This window comes from Eulemur rufifrons, chromosome 17 (assembly GCF_041146395.1).
Source record: "Eulemur rufifrons isolate Redbay chromosome 17, OSU_ERuf_1, whole genome shotgun sequence".
NCBI classification, from domain to species: Eukaryota; Metazoa; Chordata; class Mammalia; order Primates; family Lemuridae; genus Eulemur; species Eulemur rufifrons.
In genome coordinates this window covers 93,970,006-93,987,967 of record NC_090999.1, presented here as the reverse complement: position 1 = coordinate 93,987,967, position 17,962 = coordinate 93,970,006, and the positions used below count along the sequence as shown (strand labels likewise).

Below are 17,962 nucleotides of genomic sequence, written 5' to 3'. Positions count from 1 at the left end.
AATCTCTTCTCTTATAAAATACAGTTTTTACACTTATCTCTCAAGATTATAGTGAGATCAGATGAGACTGTGCAAGTGGAAGGTTCTAGCAATCATGAAACGCAGAAGATATGACTATGTCTGTTGCCTTTCTGGCAGCCCCGGCAGCTGGGTGAGTTTCAGGGGTGCGGGCGGCAGGCTGGCACTGTGCCGGACACCACTGTCCGTGGGCACCACTGGGACGGCCACAACCTGTTCGCGACACGTGTCAAGGCAGTAATAGAACTTCATTCAAAGGAGGCTACTACAGTGGGTTCTGTAGCGGGGGAGAGAGTTCAGGCTCAACGCAAGACAAAGTTTGGATTTATAGCAAAGGGGCAGGGTCGGCGCTGGAGGTATTTCTGTGAGGTAGGGTGATGTTTTGCTAACGTGATCTAACAGGATTTTTGTTGAGGGCAGACTAGTGTCCAAGTTACAACACAGCCGGAGGGCAGACCAAAGGCAGGAGTCCTGCTCAAACTGGAATCAGGTGGCCAAGGACAGAGCCCGACATCCAGAGCGTAGTCATGAAGAGAGCTCGGAGGAGCCCAGCTAGAATGAGGACAGAATCCTTCTGAATAACTTAGAAAAGGGCTCTAAAAGTTGTGCATTTATATGTTGAAGAGAAGCAAAATAAAACTTTTTTTTAACTGTATTTAGAATTTTAACAGAACGGTGTGTGACCATTGTATTTTAAAAAAAAAATTCTTGCAGCAGGAAAAATGAAGTTATTATAACTAGTAAGCATTGATTCTAAATGTTGTACTCTTTAACATCATGCATTTTGAGAAAGAAACTTAGTTAACTGCTGTTTCATATATACATTCACTGATACAGTTTTGGACTTGGTCTTGCCATACTTTTATTATTCAAGTGATTATTTAAACAGTATTTTCTCAACCTTGAAACTAATTCAAACGGGAAGGATTTTAATGCTTATTTCATAGCTGAAAAAAGCTATAACATGAATGCTACGAAGTTCTGAGGCTATGAAGCTTGTCCTATGAGGTGTAATTAGCGTAAGGCTCTTGCTTTCTCTCTGTCAGAAACTTAAAAACAGTAAGTATAGTGCAAGTGAAACCGTGTGAGCCTTGAATCTCTTTCCGTCCGGCTAAAGAAATCTGGTCACAGAATGTTTTATACTAAACAAAATTGCTTATTTAAAAGATACATTTTTTAATTTCAATTTTTTCTTTGGAAAGAAAGCCTTTTGTATTTGGGTGTTACATGTGTGTATATGCACGTACTGTGAACACAGACGCACAGTTCTTTCTGCACTGCACGCTTCTCTGTGTCCTCTGCGTCTTCTCAGGAGGTTTAAGGCATTGAGGAAAGATGGAGCACCCTGGGGAGGCCACGTCCTTAAGGCAGGAAGGAAGAGGAGGCAAAGGGCAGGTTATGAACAGAGCCAGGAACGAGGATGGGGCACAGAGTGCACACCAGCAAGTCTCATATGCTCCCTCGTGGAGAGAGGGTCACCATTTTGTCATGGATTTTTCCAGCAGTCTGCACAAAGAAGGAAATTTGATCAGGTACATGAGTCACAGTTTCCATGAAATGAAAGCAGAACAACTGCTTTGGCACAAATCTGGGTTGAGTTTCTGAAGTCATTCCCTTTGGTTGAATATTCTCAGCCCAAGTTGGGCAAGAGCCTAGACTAAGTGATTATTTGAAAGGAACCCCCAAAAGTTATCTTTCCTCTAAGAGATACAGTCTGTTAGACTTTGTGGGTCTAGAAGTAGAAATCCGGAGGGCCCTGTCTAACTACAGTTTAAAAAATATATTTCTCATATATGATAAAATTATATTTATTCCATTATATGAGAGGAGAACTTGAAAATTGGTAAAAGCAATGGGTACAGAAAAAAAAGAGGAATTTAAAGACACTATCAATACAGAGAGCTACACATGCTGAAATGTAGACCGTATCAAATCTGAAACAAGAAGCACGTTACTTAATACTCCTGGAACACTAATCACTGGAGGGTGCTGGGAATGGAGCAGTCCAGGAGGCGGCTTCCGGCTGCGGCTTCAGCGCGTGCAGCAGGGTCAGGGGTTCCTGCTGAGGGCTCCGGCGCCCCCTCCACGTGTCAGCATCACTCAAGGCCAGTCGTACCTCTTTTCTTGCAAGATGAGACGAGGTCACAATTAGTGGTTGCAGGAGGGCAGGCAGGAGCTCTTGGCCTCCTCATCACGCAGATTCTAACCAGGAACTGTATCCAGGCCGTCACTCACAGAATGTCCCTTTGGTAAAACGCCTTTCCGGGACCAAGAGCAGGCTTAGCGCCCACGGCCACCAGGTGGCGGTAGTGCACTCTGGATAAAGGGAGCAGGGCCAGACCTTTTTATTTGTTTTCCACCCACTAAATTCTCGCCTAGGTGACAGCAATGTGGATATAATTGGAATGGCAATTAATGGATTGTGTTAAAAAACAATTTTAATCCTTCTGGTAAATCTGAGAGCAGTACTTTGAAGAAGTATGCACACTTGGAATTTGTTTTCCTGGACAATTTAACATACTGTTTGCTTTTAGGTCTCCCCCACACTAACCTAATATACAAAAACAAAACAAAAGAAAAAAAAAAGCAAACCTTTTTTGGGGGGTACACCTTCCAAAGAAGCTGGGAAAGATCATTGTTGAAACTAAATTCTTAGTAATGAATTTGTGGGTCTTCTCACAGCAGTCCAGAAAAACAGCGACTACAATAGCACTGAAGATAGTGATAGTTATTATTTACTGACCGCCTGGTATGTGCCAGGGATTGTATTCAAATACTTGGAAAACATTAGTTCATTGACTGTGGATCAAAGCTGAGAGCCATGTCCTGTTTCCCACAGCCTCGGCTTGTTCCGCTGCAGCCGGCTTCACAAAACCCACACTGAAGGAGCAATTGGAACGGCTTTCCACGTGTGATTCTGAGTGCAGACAGGAATGTATTCTCCCTTTTTATGACTTGCCCTCACATGTAGATGCATAACATTAATTCAGTGAGATACAATGATATATTTTAATTCTATAGCTACATGGAAGGCTAAAAATGAAGATTGGTTTGGGAGCAATAGGACAGTGCTAAACTCATGCATACTGAAATATAAAGGACTGACAGTAACATAGCTGCACGGTGAAGAGGGCTAAGGAGAGCAGAGGAATACTAGTCGCCTGACTAGTACTGACCGGGTGGGGGGGGCTGGGAGTTCAGGTGAGCAGCTTTTGCACTTCTGTTTTACCCCTGCTTAGTGCCCTTAGAGAGCCCTACCTGTGTGCTCCTAGACAGCCACACGTAACCAGAGGCAGCAAACATGCCTTCCATGTGTGGCAGAGACCTGGACATGTTTCGAATCCCTTAGAGGCAAACATTAGGCAAGCAAGCTTTGAAGACAGAGTAATAGCAAGTGGTATCTGTGTCCACAGTGAGAGCGAAGAAGTCTCCAAGACCTTCATTTCTCCTGTAATTCAGTTCTAAATTGGACCACAACCTCCCACAGAGGAGGGGAGGAATAAGAAGGCAGAGACTACAAACATGATTAAGACAATTTTTTTGTGCACAATTTTATTGTCCTGTAAAGCTGCACTTTAATGTACTTTATTTCAAGTATCTTTAAGAGAAATACAACAAAATGATATGGCGTTATCAAAGGACAAAAGCTGACTTTAGGCCAATAGGAAGCAGAGAAAGTCACTCTTTCGTGTTTTGCACAAGACAGCCTTAGGGTGGGGTGTTTAAAAAGGAGAAAGGGGTGGGGATGGGGGGCTTAGAGAAGGACGTTGTCCAGGAAGGGGAGGTGGTGACGTGACTCTCCCTCTGTGTCCAGAGCCATGCACCCAGGTATCTGCAGGCCACGGCAGGTGAACGCAGGCTGCTAATTAGCTATTGCAAATTAGTTATAGCAACTGCCGTTAATTAAGCAACTGCTTATTAGGAGCCAGACATTGTTCATACCTATGTTTCTTGTTTAGTCCTTTGGCCAGCCCTACTGGGGAGGTGGGTAATATTTCTTCTCTAAGAGAATAACTTGCCAGGGTCCAACAGTTAGCAAATGGCACGGTTAGGCTTCAGACTCTACTCTCTTAGCAGTGTCCCCTCTGGTTTTCAAGGGCCGGGCACCCAGACCATGGTTGATGGTATATACTCACTGCCACTAGGGCTCACAGTATCCAGTATGAATGAATTAGTAATCGCAATTGGATCTAAATGTAATTAATTTTATAACTGTGGCCTGTACAAGTTCAGTTCTACTAAAATTGCAAAATGAAATTGGGGCATTATAGAGGATTACTGGGAAAATAAGAATAAATTTAAATAAAATCTTCTCCTCCCTTCTTTCTTCCTGCCGTAAACAGAAACAAAGGAAAATAAAAGAGAATGACTCCAACCCAACTGGCAGCACAACCAGAAGCTTTTATGGCGTCTACCTGTCAGCTGGCTCAAAAATGATGAGCTCAGACTTCCCTAGTGATCACAGGAGGATGGAGGGGCAGGGAGCGCACAGTATTTTAAAAGCAAGGTAAATACAGTTTGAGCATTAAGACAAGCTTGCTAACAATTGTTGACACTGTTTTACTCTCTATCACAATGTTTAATTTGAGTTGTATAGAATGACCTTTCTGTGACTGCCATCCCAGATTCCTGCTTCCTGGAGGACAAGAGTCAGGCTGGAATTCTCACACAGGTTTCATAGAACAAAGTAGGGCAAACATATCACAAACAACGCTCACATTCTACAGGAAGCTACATTTAATCGTACAATCAACAATACATTCACAGTGCTGGTCCATGTTTCTCTGCAAATGTTTGTCTAGAAAGACTTTTAAGAAATTTCATGTAGCTCTGTGTGTGGCAGTTTCCTCAGGTGAAAAGAGTGCTAATCGTCACTATGGTGACCAAGATGGAGGTCAGGACAAGTAAGATCAGACCCATACGACATAATTTTGATTGCTTCTCTTGTTTCTTCTCCTTTTTCAATAAAGTGTCAAAACCTGGTGTGTACATGTCTCCCAACCAAAACCGTAGGTCGTTAGGATTTTCCTAAAAGAAAATTACATGGAGAATATTATCAATCAGTGATCAATCAGCGTTACAAACTAATTTGAGTCGCAGAACAAGATACTGTCTCAAGTACTCAAGGTCGGTATTCACACTGTCTTGGGTGAGACCTAAGTGTCACAGCTCAAATAAGCGAGGCACCCTTCTCTGAAAAGCACAAGCGCGCGGCTGCAGTCTCCCGGCTGACAGGAATCCTGCAGTTACAACCTGGATGTCTGCAGCAGAATTAATTAGGAGTCTTGTATGATTTTTTTTATTAAATTGCTCACATTGGAGGGTCAGAAACACAACAGTGTTTTCCATAGTGTTTTAGTCAATTTAGTGTTTCTTACGTCTTATAAATAGTACATGTAATCAGGTTAGCAAGTTGAAATAAAATTAAAATTCCTTGCTTTAGGTGAACCTTAGAGGTTTGATTTTGTCTGCATAGCAGGAATAAATACTTGGGTGAGTTTTCAGTAAATCCAGAAGCTGAGCTCCTCGGAAGCAGCAGTGAGGCAGGAGTCAAGAGTCCCTTCCACGACCCTTGGCCTGCCGGTCTCCTTGCAGAGGCTGCAGCGTGTCTGACACACGGAAACTTCGGCATTATTTGACCTCCTGAGAAGGGACCGTTACATCTTCACATCAGCGCCTGTTTATTTCCCGTGTCTGTGTTTCTTTCACGGCCTCATTTTCCTTTCAGTGCCAGAGAATCATCTTCCAGTCAACTTGGTCTCTGTCTAATAAGTCACCTGCAAACTCTACTGTCCATACGTTTATAAAAAGACACTTCTCTTACCATCTCCTGCTTGCTTTTGGTGCTGCACACGGTGTCTGTGCCAGCAGGCGTGCGACAAAGGCACAGCGGACGTTCACTCTCTGCTCTGGCAAAGGCCTGGTCGTTTCCCACCCAGGGCAGTGGCTGCGCCGCTCTGGTCCCCGCGGACGCGGTCGGGGACAGCACAGCCGGCTGCGCCTCCGGGCGGTGACCGCCTGCAGACCGCGTGCGGTGCTGGGCGGGGGGTGGGGGGGCGCGTGCGGGCGTGCGGGGAGCCGGGTGGGCTCTGGCGATGGAGACGTCATTCTTCCATTACACTGTATGCATTTGAACGTCCCCGTCTTAGAAATGCTAAAATATTAAAATAAAATTTGGGCGACCTGTGCACAAGGATAATGGTTTAAAAATCCCGTCCACCCCACTCCCGTCCTTCGTGTCGTGTGTGTCCTCATCGTGGCCCGCATCTTGCCCGCATCTTGCCCGCATCTTGCCCGCCGCTTACCGTCTCTGTCCGCCGTCAAGGGCTTCCATACTGGAGAACGTGCCCCCTCTAGCTTGCCTTGGCAACTGAATACGGGATTTCTTTCCTCTTCTCTGACTCACAGACTCTTGGCAACTAGGAAGATGCGAGTGCTGGGGGCGCGTGGAAGGTCTATGGGCTGGAGGCGGCAGCGGGTTTCGGACAGCAAGGGACGGCTCCGTGGGCCGGTTCCCGACATCGACGGGGCGGCGGGGAAGGAAGCCGAAGGAAGGAAGTAGAGAAAGAAATTCTAACAACAACAAACGTCAAGGCTTCCAGAAGCATCTCTCAAGAAGACGTTGCTAAAGAGCAGCTTCACGAGGCCGGCGAGCAGGCGCAGGGCTTGGAGGAGCGAGAAGGCTCAGAGCACCGGCTTGGTGGCCCCGGATCTGGTTTTACTGAAGCAACGCGCCCATCGTATTTGTGTTCAGTCTTACCAAACAGAGCTCATTCAGTTGTCCAAATTACTGCTTATTTTCTGACTATTCTATTACTGAAAATCTAGGTCCAGCAAAACTGGGCTTGTTTAGACAAAGTCTCTCACTCTCCTGCATTTCGGCCATGGCTCCGACAGAACAGCCTCCCGCTCGTGCAGACCATTTACAGCTTTTGGAACGCTTCGCATTCTTCAGATTCATCGGAAATTCACTTTTTCATGAAGTCTTTTTGTAATCAGGTGTGATTTTTGTTCCCTCACGCGTCTGCACAGCACGTTGTGCCGCCACTGCCCTCAGCGTCCTCCATCCGGTTCTAAAGTGACTGTTAATTTAGTCAGTTCCATGAGCTATTTTTGGGCAGAGACAGTAACATTCACCCCTATGGTCCTCTTGGCTTTCAGGTAAACAGCAAAGGAAAGAGGATCTGGCACCTGTCAAGAAGTGTTTGTGAAATAAATCAATACTTTTCTTTTTCTTAATAGTAGGGGCGACTTCATAGAGAACCTGATCTTACGACCCCTGATAAGAAACACAAGATTTTTTTTAAAGAAAGAAAAAGAAGCACATTATTATTGCTGAGGGTAGCATCTCTGATGGAAACTTCTCTGGAAAAGGGGTACATACATTAAGGAGAAGACACACTCAGTGTGCCAGGAGATTAAGAAACTTCAAACATTCTGGACAATAGGCATTTCAATGAGTGCATATTTGAGATTTTTAATTGTGTGTAGGATTTAAGGGTGCTGTTCCCATCAAAAGAAAAAAAAAATCCTCTATTGCTTCAGGTATGGGGGTTAGAACAGATACCCATCTTTGAAGGAAGGGTACGTATTTGTTCCGTGGCAGCCTTCCTGGCGCAGGCAGGCAGGGGCAGGCCTGGGCTGCACGGGCGTCCAGGCCGCTCGGAAACAGAAGGCAGCCGTCCCCGCGCTGCAGGTACTGCGAGCTCTTCCATGCCGTGGGTGACGCCAGGGGGGAGAAAAAGAAAAACTTAAGTCGGGTTTAAGCTGGGTGAATGAGTTCATTGCATACTTTTCCTGTGTTGAAATGTTTTTGTTTTGTTTTGTTACTGAGACACAGGAAAATGGCCAAAATGTAAATCTGCAACCTTAAATCATTCAGTGAGCTCGAAATAAAATGCTCTTTGATGAGAACTCCCTTGCACAGTGCCCAGGACAAAGCACTTAAGAAATATTTTTGAATACGTTAGAATAGGGAACCAGATCTTAAATGTTTATAAACATAAATGATCATAAACCAGGAGAAAACATATGTAATCTTGCAAAGTAATTGTCTAAAGGCTTTTACCCTCCTGGAAAACCTGTGTTCTGTGCCACGTCATTTTCCCTCTGTACGCTACACAGATGCCAGTAACTGCTGAAATTGTAAAAGTCAAAACAAATAAACACAAATAATGACCAAGAGAGAGAAAGGAATGCCCGAGGCCAGAATGATCTGAAATCTGGAGATTTTGTGCCTAGTGAAGAACTCCTTAACACACCATTTTTAAAGGGTTATTGAACTGACCGCTCTTATCAATTGAAGAAGGTGATTCCTGCCCTCGAGTACCTGTAGATGTCCAGAGAGGTTTGTGTGCAGGGAACGTTTGTCATAGTCCTTGATGGTCCACGAAGGGCTCCTTTTTCTCTCTTCCATAGCTTCCTCCAAAGTTATGTCACCATATAGCGGGTTACTCTTCACCACCGACGACATGGATGGTGGGGGGCTGTCAGCAGCGACACCGTGCCCTGTACTGGATCCTCTAATTCGCTGAGCAGCAAAGTTCTTCTTGTCTCTCTGTTAAGAGGCAAAGAGACAGGCTTCTCTTAGCAATGAGCCTTCTGATGGCAGAGAATGTAACATGAGATAACTGCACCCAAAAATGTGCTGATTCTGCCCAGAAACCCAACAGGTTAGGACAATGGATGAGAAAAGGGGTCTAGGATCTGGTTTGACATAGAAACCCACCATTAATTGAGTTCTTTCTTTGTGTGTAATCTTAATCAGCTTTAGTAATCACTCATTAAACTGCTATTTTATAACTACAGAGAAATAATGCTGTTATCAATTCAAATACTAGAATTCTGAACAAAGCCAACTTTTCCCAGCTTATTTGCATTGAGATTTAATGACATTTTACTTTCTCTGTGCATTCTATGACTTATAAAATATTAATCCAGCAACATCTAAATTAAAAGACATTTTAGAGAGATGCTTTGGCTTTCACAGATGCTCTCTTAGTTCTGATTTCAGACAGCTTTGAAGACTGGACTAGCAGCATCCTATGTGTAACTCAGCCTCTGTATGTGTCTACAGACCAGCTGGCTATTATGCGGCTCTAATGTTGACTTTCAGAATTTTTAAAACTTTTTTATTGAAGAATAATAGAAATATAAATGTGTACACGTGATAAATATATAGATCAATAAATTTTAACAAACCAAATAAGCCCCAGATTCAACATGCAGACCAAGAAACAGAACATTATGAGCATACCTCGTGGTCCTTTGTAGCCACTGCCCCTCCCTCTGCCTAAGAGGAATGAGAAGCCCGAACTCTAACAACATAGGTTAGTTTGGACTGAATTTGTATTTTACATAAATAAAATCATACAATGTGTGCTTTTCTGTGTCTGACTTTCAGATTTTTTTACCGTGGTTTTACTTATTTTTTTTCCTTAGAACCATACAGCTATCATGAAGGTACAAAATTTTGAAATTAAAATTTGTTCATTGGCCAAATACAAATTGAGAAGACACAAAAATCTTACAGAGTGATTTCAGCCTTACTTACATGGGGCATCAAGAGAGAAATTCCATATCAGTTAATTTTAGACAACTTATGTTTAATCTTTAAAAACTGGCAGCCTATTTCTTTAATTTACAGCAATTTTTCAATAAATATGTTAAACATATTTTTTAGCCATCATAAACGTGTAGAAGGTTCAATAGGAATATTATTCCACTCATTATTTATTATCATCAATACCTTTCTGATTTGAATCTCTCCCAGTACCAAAAAAATCAAATACCCTTGTGCTCAGCATCTATTGGGGTATGTAGGTGACATGAACTATATACTATATAAGCTTAAGTTATAAACTAACATTACATATAGCTTCTATCTGAAATGGCTAGTAAGTAAAAAAAAAATCATCTAGATAAACTCATTCACATTCTCTTTGGTGTTGGGTCTCTTTAACTTTCTTAATCCGTGCATTTTTCACATACTTAGAGATCAGCTTAGAGATCCTCTCTGACTTTAGGTTCTTGATCTGCTCAAAGTCAATTTATATTCTATGATACCGAAGTTTACAATGAAATAGTAAATCTTCATGACTTAGCATTTGTGTTAAAGATGGATTACCTCAAAAGAAATGTTTCTGAATTGAGCAAAATATAACTTGATAAGAAATTCAGATTCTATGAGCTTAGCATAATTCTTAGTTTTTTTTTCTTTATGACTAGAAATCTTTGATCGCCTTTGAAGAGGCATAATTATTTTGACATTGACAAATTGGCTTTGTCAGGTTATTTGTCTGCTAGACAAATTGCTGAGCTTCTTAAAGAAGAAAGCTCTATAAATGAGGAGCTTTCACAATACTGTGGTGGGGTAAAAACAATTGCACACTCTATTACAATGTATATAGACTTTAAAAAACCTAATATTTAAAAGATAGCAAAACAATCAGAGGTATATTCTGAAAGAACATTTTGGCCCTTATTTCCAGGCCATATTCTGGAAAGTTTATTCTTGAACATGATGTCATCCAATTTTGCTCTGCATGTCAATTTTATATGTGAGGGACATGTAAAGGAACAATTAATAATATAAATTAATTAATAATTTAATGACAGTATTTAATTAGTATTAAAAATACTAATTATGATTGAAGTTTATTTGTATTTTGGTATTTTTTTCCAAATAGCTATAAGGAAAAAGAGTATGTATTTAACTCCAACCCTCAGTCTATAAGAAAGAATACTTTTACCAGAGAACAACTCAACAGCAATTTCATTATTTTAATTATACAGACTCTAAAATACATAACACTTAAAATATTTATTTAAGTAAAGTAACACTTCAAAGCTCACCTAGACTTTTTTTGTATTAAGAATTACTTTTTCCGCTTGTCATGTATATACTTTAATCATTATGCCCTTTATGAGTAAGTGAACTACCATTCAATAAAGAGAGTGAGATATAATATATATTTGGACAAATAAAAATTAAGAGTACACAATTAATAGACCATTAAAGAAAGAACCTCTAAATCAATTCAAAAAGAATATTGATAACTGAAGAAAAGATTAAGATACAAGAAGGGATACTGAGAGAAAGGAAGAAAGAAAATTGATAAATGTATGTGTAAATCCAAGCAAGCTTTGATTTTATAAAATCAAAATAGATTTAAAACAGAAATAATAATAATCACTAATTTGTGAGTTTTAAGAGAAATGTAAACACTAGCCAATAATAGGTTTAACACAGATATTTTTGATTAGAGAATTTTAAGACACCATTTCACTGAGGGGAAAGAGATATTACTAAAAAGTAGAGAAATAATGTACAGCTTCTAAATCTGTAGAGCCGTAGAAGAAAAAGAAAAAAAGGAAAGTTGATCAATCTTTAAGAAGACCAGAAAAGTGAAATAAAAAATATAGGCAGAAAATATGAAGAAAATAGAAAAATTTTATAAATAATCACATTAAATGTAAATGGACTAAACTCCCTATTTACATGACAGAGATTGTCAGATCAGATTTTAAAGTAAATTAAATTATATTATACCATAAAATGCCTAAAATATAAGGACTCATAATGAGAGTGAGGAATGTAAAAATATATACTAAGCAAATATAAGCAGGAAGAGCTGGGTGCCATGGTGACTGGCTAAATGCTCACCAATTTTCTTTCCCCTTTGCAAGTACAGGGGATGCCTGCCTTTCCCGACCTGTTTTGAATTTTGACTGGGGCCAGGTGTTTTACGGCCAATGATGTGTGGACAGAAGTAATAGAAACCAATTCCAAGTCTGGCCCCTGAAATCATCAAGATTTTTGGCTCACTCTTACTCATTTTTTTTTTTTTTTTTTTGTGACATTGTAAGCAAGACTGCTGAGATATAAAATGAAATAACTTGACACCCTGGGTCATTGCTCGGGAAGGAGCTGCCCCCAAAACCCATTTTCCATTCCTCAGACTTTTTTCATAAATATGAACATTTATTTTCATTTTTAGTTACTGATATTTTGTGGGGTATTTGTCGTCACAATGTAGACCAGTCTGCCCTCCCTTATGCAGAAAGCGATGTTTTGAAATTACACAAATGTGTGGCATTGCCTTAGCAGTCGAGAAGTGGAAGGGGATGAAAGTGATATCAGAAGCCAGAATAATGATTATTCATATTATACGTGGAAAACACTTGGTATATGCGTCACCTGTGGTAATTTGGAAGGTAATCACCTTTAGGAGATATGCTTGTCAATAATCAGAACATTTACATACTTAGAATGATTTTACAAGGATCTATAACACCCATATCAGACCTTGTGTGAATGAGACACACACTTTATTGTGTTAAGTCACTAAGAATTTGGGTACATTTGTTTCCACAGTGCAACTTAGCCTGCCTAACCACTAAGGAAAAAAAATATATATGTATATATCAGACAAAAGAGACTTAACGTATAAGACTTTGTTAGATATAAAGAAGGTTGCTAGAAAATTAATAAAGTTAGACATCATCAGTAAAACTTAATAATTCTAAGCTTTATGTATTTTATGTTCAACATTTATGAAGCAAAACTTGAAATAATTACAAAGAGAAATTTATACATGCAATTTTTACCAAGCATGCAAAACAATTCTTAAGGATAAAGAAGATTTGAACAATAAAATCAACACGCTTGATCAAGTGACATATAAAGATGTCTTTATTAAATGATCGAAAATATTAATATTTAAAACATATACTGAGCATTTTATAAAATTTGATAATATGTTAAACTCTAAAACAAATTTCAAAGATTGAATATATTATATGGATTATGTCTTTGGCCATGGACAACTTAGTCATAAATCTAGAAATCATTATCAAAAAGATTACCTAAAATATCACACTTGGCAGTCATTTAAAAATATATTTCAAAGAAATAATGTTGAAAAAATTAAAATTTAGGACAGAATGAAAGTGAAAATGCTATATTATATAGTTGACTGGAGCTGAAATAGTATTTTGAGAGAATATTATGGGCATATATGCTTGCATTATAAACGCAGAATGAGAAAATTAATGAACTAAGCATCCAATTCAAAGTCTTAACATCAAAGCCACAGAGTAAATCTAAGAAAATAATCAAAATGAAATAGCAAGCATAAAGCAGAAAATAATAAATATTCATAAGAAAAACAAATATACAATGAAGAGAATAAACAAAATTGAAAGCTATTTCTTTGAAAAGACTAACCAGATTGAAAACATCTCTGGCAATACTGCTCAGAATAAAACAATAAAGACACAAATCCACCAAGTTAGAAATGTAAATGTTAGAAATTCCACTGAGCATGAGAAGAGACACAGCAGAGATTAAGAAACAATAGAAAAATAATTTGACCAGCTTTAAAAGTTGATATGCCATTGGGCAATTTCCCACATAATATAATTTGCCAAGCTTAATTAAGAATAAACAAAAAATATTAACAAACCTGTGATAATTTGACTACTTGAGTCAATAGTTTAAAATCTACTGAAAACACACACATACACTGAAGAACAGGCCAGAGAATTTTTCAGTCAATTTCTACCATTCTTGAAACAGATAATTTCTATCTTAGTCAAATTCTTCCAGAAAATAGGAAAATGAATACTCTCCGGCTCCTTTTATGAAGTTAGTGTAAACTCCAAATGAGGGCAGCAAGTAAAAGAAAATTATAAGCCAATTTCTCTTACAGACATAAATGCAACAATTATAAATACAATATTGCTTAATATAATTCTACAATATAAATAAATTATATGTAACAGGATAAGACAGATTTATGCCAGAGAAAAATGTTATACCATGAGCATGGCTTAATATTAGAATATGAACAAAATCTACCACAATAACAGAAGAAGAATATAAAATTTTGCAATAGTTCAGAAAATAATTTTTAAAAGTTTCAGAATTAATACGAGGATGCCAGTAATCACAACGTCCATAAAATATTGCAGCAGAAGCTCAAAGCAATGCAATAAGAATAGAAAAATAAATAAATAAAAGAAATAAGGGTTGCGAATAATGAAACAAAATAGCAAATGACATGATTATCTACAGGGATATTTAGAGGCAAAATGAAATAAGATATTTTAACTTACTTCCTGAATAAAAATTTAATATATAATGATCAGTAATATACATGAGTAATACTCTATTATAAAACATGATTTTGAAGATACTATTCTCAAGAGCAGTAAGCAGTGTAGGTATTTAGATTTAAACTGAACACACTATATGCAAAACTTCTTATCTATAGAGGAATCAAGTAATATCTGCTCCTATGCTCTTCTTGCAAATGTGGAAGACGTGAGTATCTGTATTGATGGGGATTGACAACGTGCTGGTCACTGCCTTGACTGACATCACGGCTTCCTTTTCTAGATCATACGGTATTGCTTCTGCTCACAGAAAAATGGCTTAGAGAATTTCTTCTGGAAGTGGAATGTAAGTTTAAAAACATAGAATATAAATCATTGATATAAAAGTGATACTTATATTTAAGAATTCATCTTGATATTTGGGATCTAGAGAATTCCTGTTTTAACTGCCGAGTTACCCCCAATTTGAAGGTAATAGCTGTAGGTTAGGTCATATGACGTTCCATGAAGTAGCCCCAAACACAATGCACCTGATCGGAGTGGGACTGGAGGACCAGCCGGCACCTCTCAGGAGTGTGTGTGGATTTCATGTGGTGTCATATTTACTGCTTGGGTTAGCTACACAGCTTGACAGGAGCGTTGAGGACATCCCCTCAATCACTGCCACCACACACACACACACACAAACACACGCACACACCATCCACCTCCAAACACAATATCTATAGAATAATGAAAGTGGAATTATCTGCTATTTTCCAAAATCCAGTGAAAGGATAACTTCAGTATATTTTGAAATATTGGTAAATAATAGTAATAATAATACATACTTACCCTGTACATACTTCTTGCTCTCTTATAGGAAGCTCTGCCTCTCAATTGCTTTTACCTCATATTTCATTTGCTCTCACTTTTAAGGAAATACGTAAAACAAATATCATCCTAATTTTTGCAAGCAGAAATACTGCAGCATGGACTAAAGGCCATGATAGACGTCTTTCAAACTGGTTTATTGTGGATTTGAGACAGGAAACCAAGTTTCTAATCTCTTCATTCCATATTCTTCCCATTAGCTTGATGACTCCCCAACAGTGTGAGGGTTTTAAATTAAGAACTATCTGGCACTTTGAACCTTATGTGTGCTTAAAACTTCAATACACCAGGTGTATTCAGTGTCTTCTTCCAGTTATCATGACAACTATTTAGAACTTTTATGTAACCATTTCTCTGAGGCTTATTTTTTAATCTAAGGAATATATCAATCCTGGATTGTAAGATCCAGCAAAGGAAAGAAGAATTATTTGAGTGTATCGTGAAGTAATGAATATAATCCTTGTTACTCATGGTTTGGGCATGCCTACCTGATTACCTGAATTTGTACTTGATTTACCACCCCAGCTCTCCATTCCATGCATTATTTGGATAGTAAATTGGCCTTCATTCAGTCATTTAAGATTTCTTTGTAGGGTAAAAGAATAGCTAAATCAAGTTTATTTGAAGTTTATGATTTTCAACAATGCATACTCAAAGATCAGTGAAGCAGAAGTTTACCTCCTGGGTTTTTCCGTGAATAACTATTTTGACCCAACAGAGCCTGTAGAAACAGCTGGTTTTTAAAAATTTGCATTTCATTTAGGTTTAGGAACAAACTTCAACAGAGTTTAAACTGTGAAGTTCCACATGAAGGAAACAGATCAACTCCAGTACCAAACAAAAGATGTTAGATTGATATGTTCCAACCTCAGAAGAATTTATTGGATATGTTTTCTTAGACTAAACTTCATAGCATAGGAGGGCCAAGCTTTTCTGATTTTTGAATCATTTTATTCTATGATACAAACAATGAGGAAGAAAGAGGAGCAATTTAATTTCATTTAATTTAAAACACAAAAATAACAACTATACCGAAGGGTATGAAAGGGCAGAGGGCTTGAGGATTACAAAAGGGATTGATGCAAAATTCAAAAAATGCCAGTTGTCATAACAGGCTGCCTTATGATGGAAATAAATTAAAATCCTTATAGGTGGAGGAAACACTTACATAATCATTTGAATGTACTTGATTTTGAGTGATCTCATGGCAAAGTCCCGAGGAGCCCACAAACATACCACAAAGGAGTCACTTTACACCAGGACTCATGAGTAGCAACTGTTCTTAAAAGAAAACAAATTTCTGTTCAGGGAATTTGAACCACTCCAAAGGATTTAATGACTTGCAGGGGTTTGTAGGTCAGTCACATCTGTTCTGGAATGAAATGCTTCTTCCTGTTTCTAAATTGACTAACTCTTAACCCCATTAGCCTTCACGTCTGAAAACAAAGATGATTCCTGTTTCATTAGCTGTGCAACAGTCAGGGCCTTTATGTTTACTCCAGCAGACGGAACTCATCACAGTTTTATTCTTCTCTTCTGGTCAGCATACAAGAAGGAAGATGCAAGAAAAGCAAGAGAAATAAAATCCGTGTTGGGTTTGAAGGTCTGATTGGTATGTCTTGTACACATGGACACACGTGGAGAATAAGAGTATCTGTAATGATATTAATAGCTAGCTAGCACTTTTCCAAGGTGGAGAGTTCTTTTTTTTTTTTTTCCCTGTATTTTTTTCCCCTTCAATTATCAGGTTTCCATTGTTCTGCTGTCTGAATCTTCTGTGTGTAAATGAAAGGGAGCTTGTCTAAGAGAGGCAGAGACAAGGTCTCCAGCTGTCTTAGAGGCTCGTTTACACCCACGATGTAAGTTTCTGACGCTTTATGCTTAGATGACGCGAAAAGATAAAGATGGGTCTTTCCCCCTAGATCTTTATTTGCAAACGTCACAACTTGCTTGAAAAGTTCTGAAGGGAAAAAGCAAAATGAGGGCTACATGAAATCCAAAATGAGGACAGGCTGAGAAGCTAGTGCTTGGAGGGGAATGAATGAATGAAAGAATTCTCACATTTTGTAAAGAGATGAGAGGAAGCCTCCTTATGTTCAGGAAGAGAGAGAGACTATGGGAAGAGAGAGCACCCACCTTGGCTTCTGTTCCCTGTGGCCTTCTTTTTGCACAAATGAGGAAATGGCAGGTAGTGAGAAAGACATAACTCCCTCCCTGCATTTCTATGCCCCCAGATCTTACCTGTGCGTAGAGGAGGTTCTGCCAGTGCTGTGCAGTGGGATCATTTCCACCCGGACACCGCGCCAGGCTGGCCTGAAGGAGGGCTGAGCTCATTAAAGGCTTCACGTCAAGCTGCAGGAATTTGTCAGGATGGTTGTTATTTGGCAAAACAGAGAGATCCATGTCTCCCTTCACCCACAGTGGAAACCAGAGGCTGGCGAAGCTGCTCCTATCGGACTCTCCATTATTAATGAGCCCGGGATGCTCCGACTGGCCTCTGAAACCAGGCCTCCTCGCTGCACACACGGAAGCCACTCTCGAAATGACGCATCAACGCACAGGGACAAAGCAACAAAGCAGCACACTGCCTACCTTTCACACACACACACACACACACACACACACGCACACACATACATTGAGGGTGTCTGAATGAAACAGATGGGTCTGACTCGTTAAAATTAATAGGATGACAAAATTAGGTATGTGTAGCACTTACTGTCTCTCCGTGCGGAGTTAGAAATAACAATTCAAGGGAAACTGTTGTTTGGACAAAGGCTGCCAGCATTCAGGGTCACAGCCCATAATGCGGAGCACACGAAAGAGTCACCTGCAGAGAGACATCGTTGCTGAGCTCACCTGGCTGCCTTGGCCCCGCGGCGCAGCCCCACGTGCGGTATGCGGGTCATGTTCCTTCTCATGTTTGGACTCCCGGAGCCTCAAGCTCGTGTGA

The 17,962-nt window shown here is 39.5% G+C and overlaps 1 protein-coding gene across 1 annotated transcript; it reads right to left on the bottom strand.

The window, feature by feature from the left end:
* Window positions 1–4,866: 4,866 nt before the first annotated feature.
* MINAR2 (membrane integral NOTCH2 associated receptor 2) lies at window positions 4,867–17,412 on the bottom strand. The gene is made up of 3 exons (XM_069491952.1): window positions 17,251–17,412; window positions 8,348–8,575; window positions 4,867–5,046 (listed from the first exon to the last, which is right to left on the bottom strand). The coding sequence occupies exons 1-3, from the start codon at window positions 17,410–17,412 to the stop codon at window positions 4,867–4,869; spliced, it is 570 nt and encodes a 189-aa protein (XP_069348053.1).
* Window positions 17,413–17,962: the final 550 nt, after the last annotated feature.

Bases quoted from the DNA above. Each gene is read 5' to 3' on its own strand.
- MINAR2 (XM_069491952.1), bottom strand. From the start codon at position 17,412: ATGGATCTCTCTGTTTTGCCAAATAACAACCATCCTGACAAATTCCTG. The intron at 8,576-17,250 runs GTAAGATCTGGG...GCCTCTTAACAG, and splicing joins AGAACCTCCTCTACGCACAG to AGAGACAAGAAGAACTTTGC. The intron at 5,047-8,347 runs GTACTCGAGGGC...ATTTTCTTTTAG, and splicing joins ACCTCTCTGGACATCTACAG to GAAAATCCTAACGACCTACG.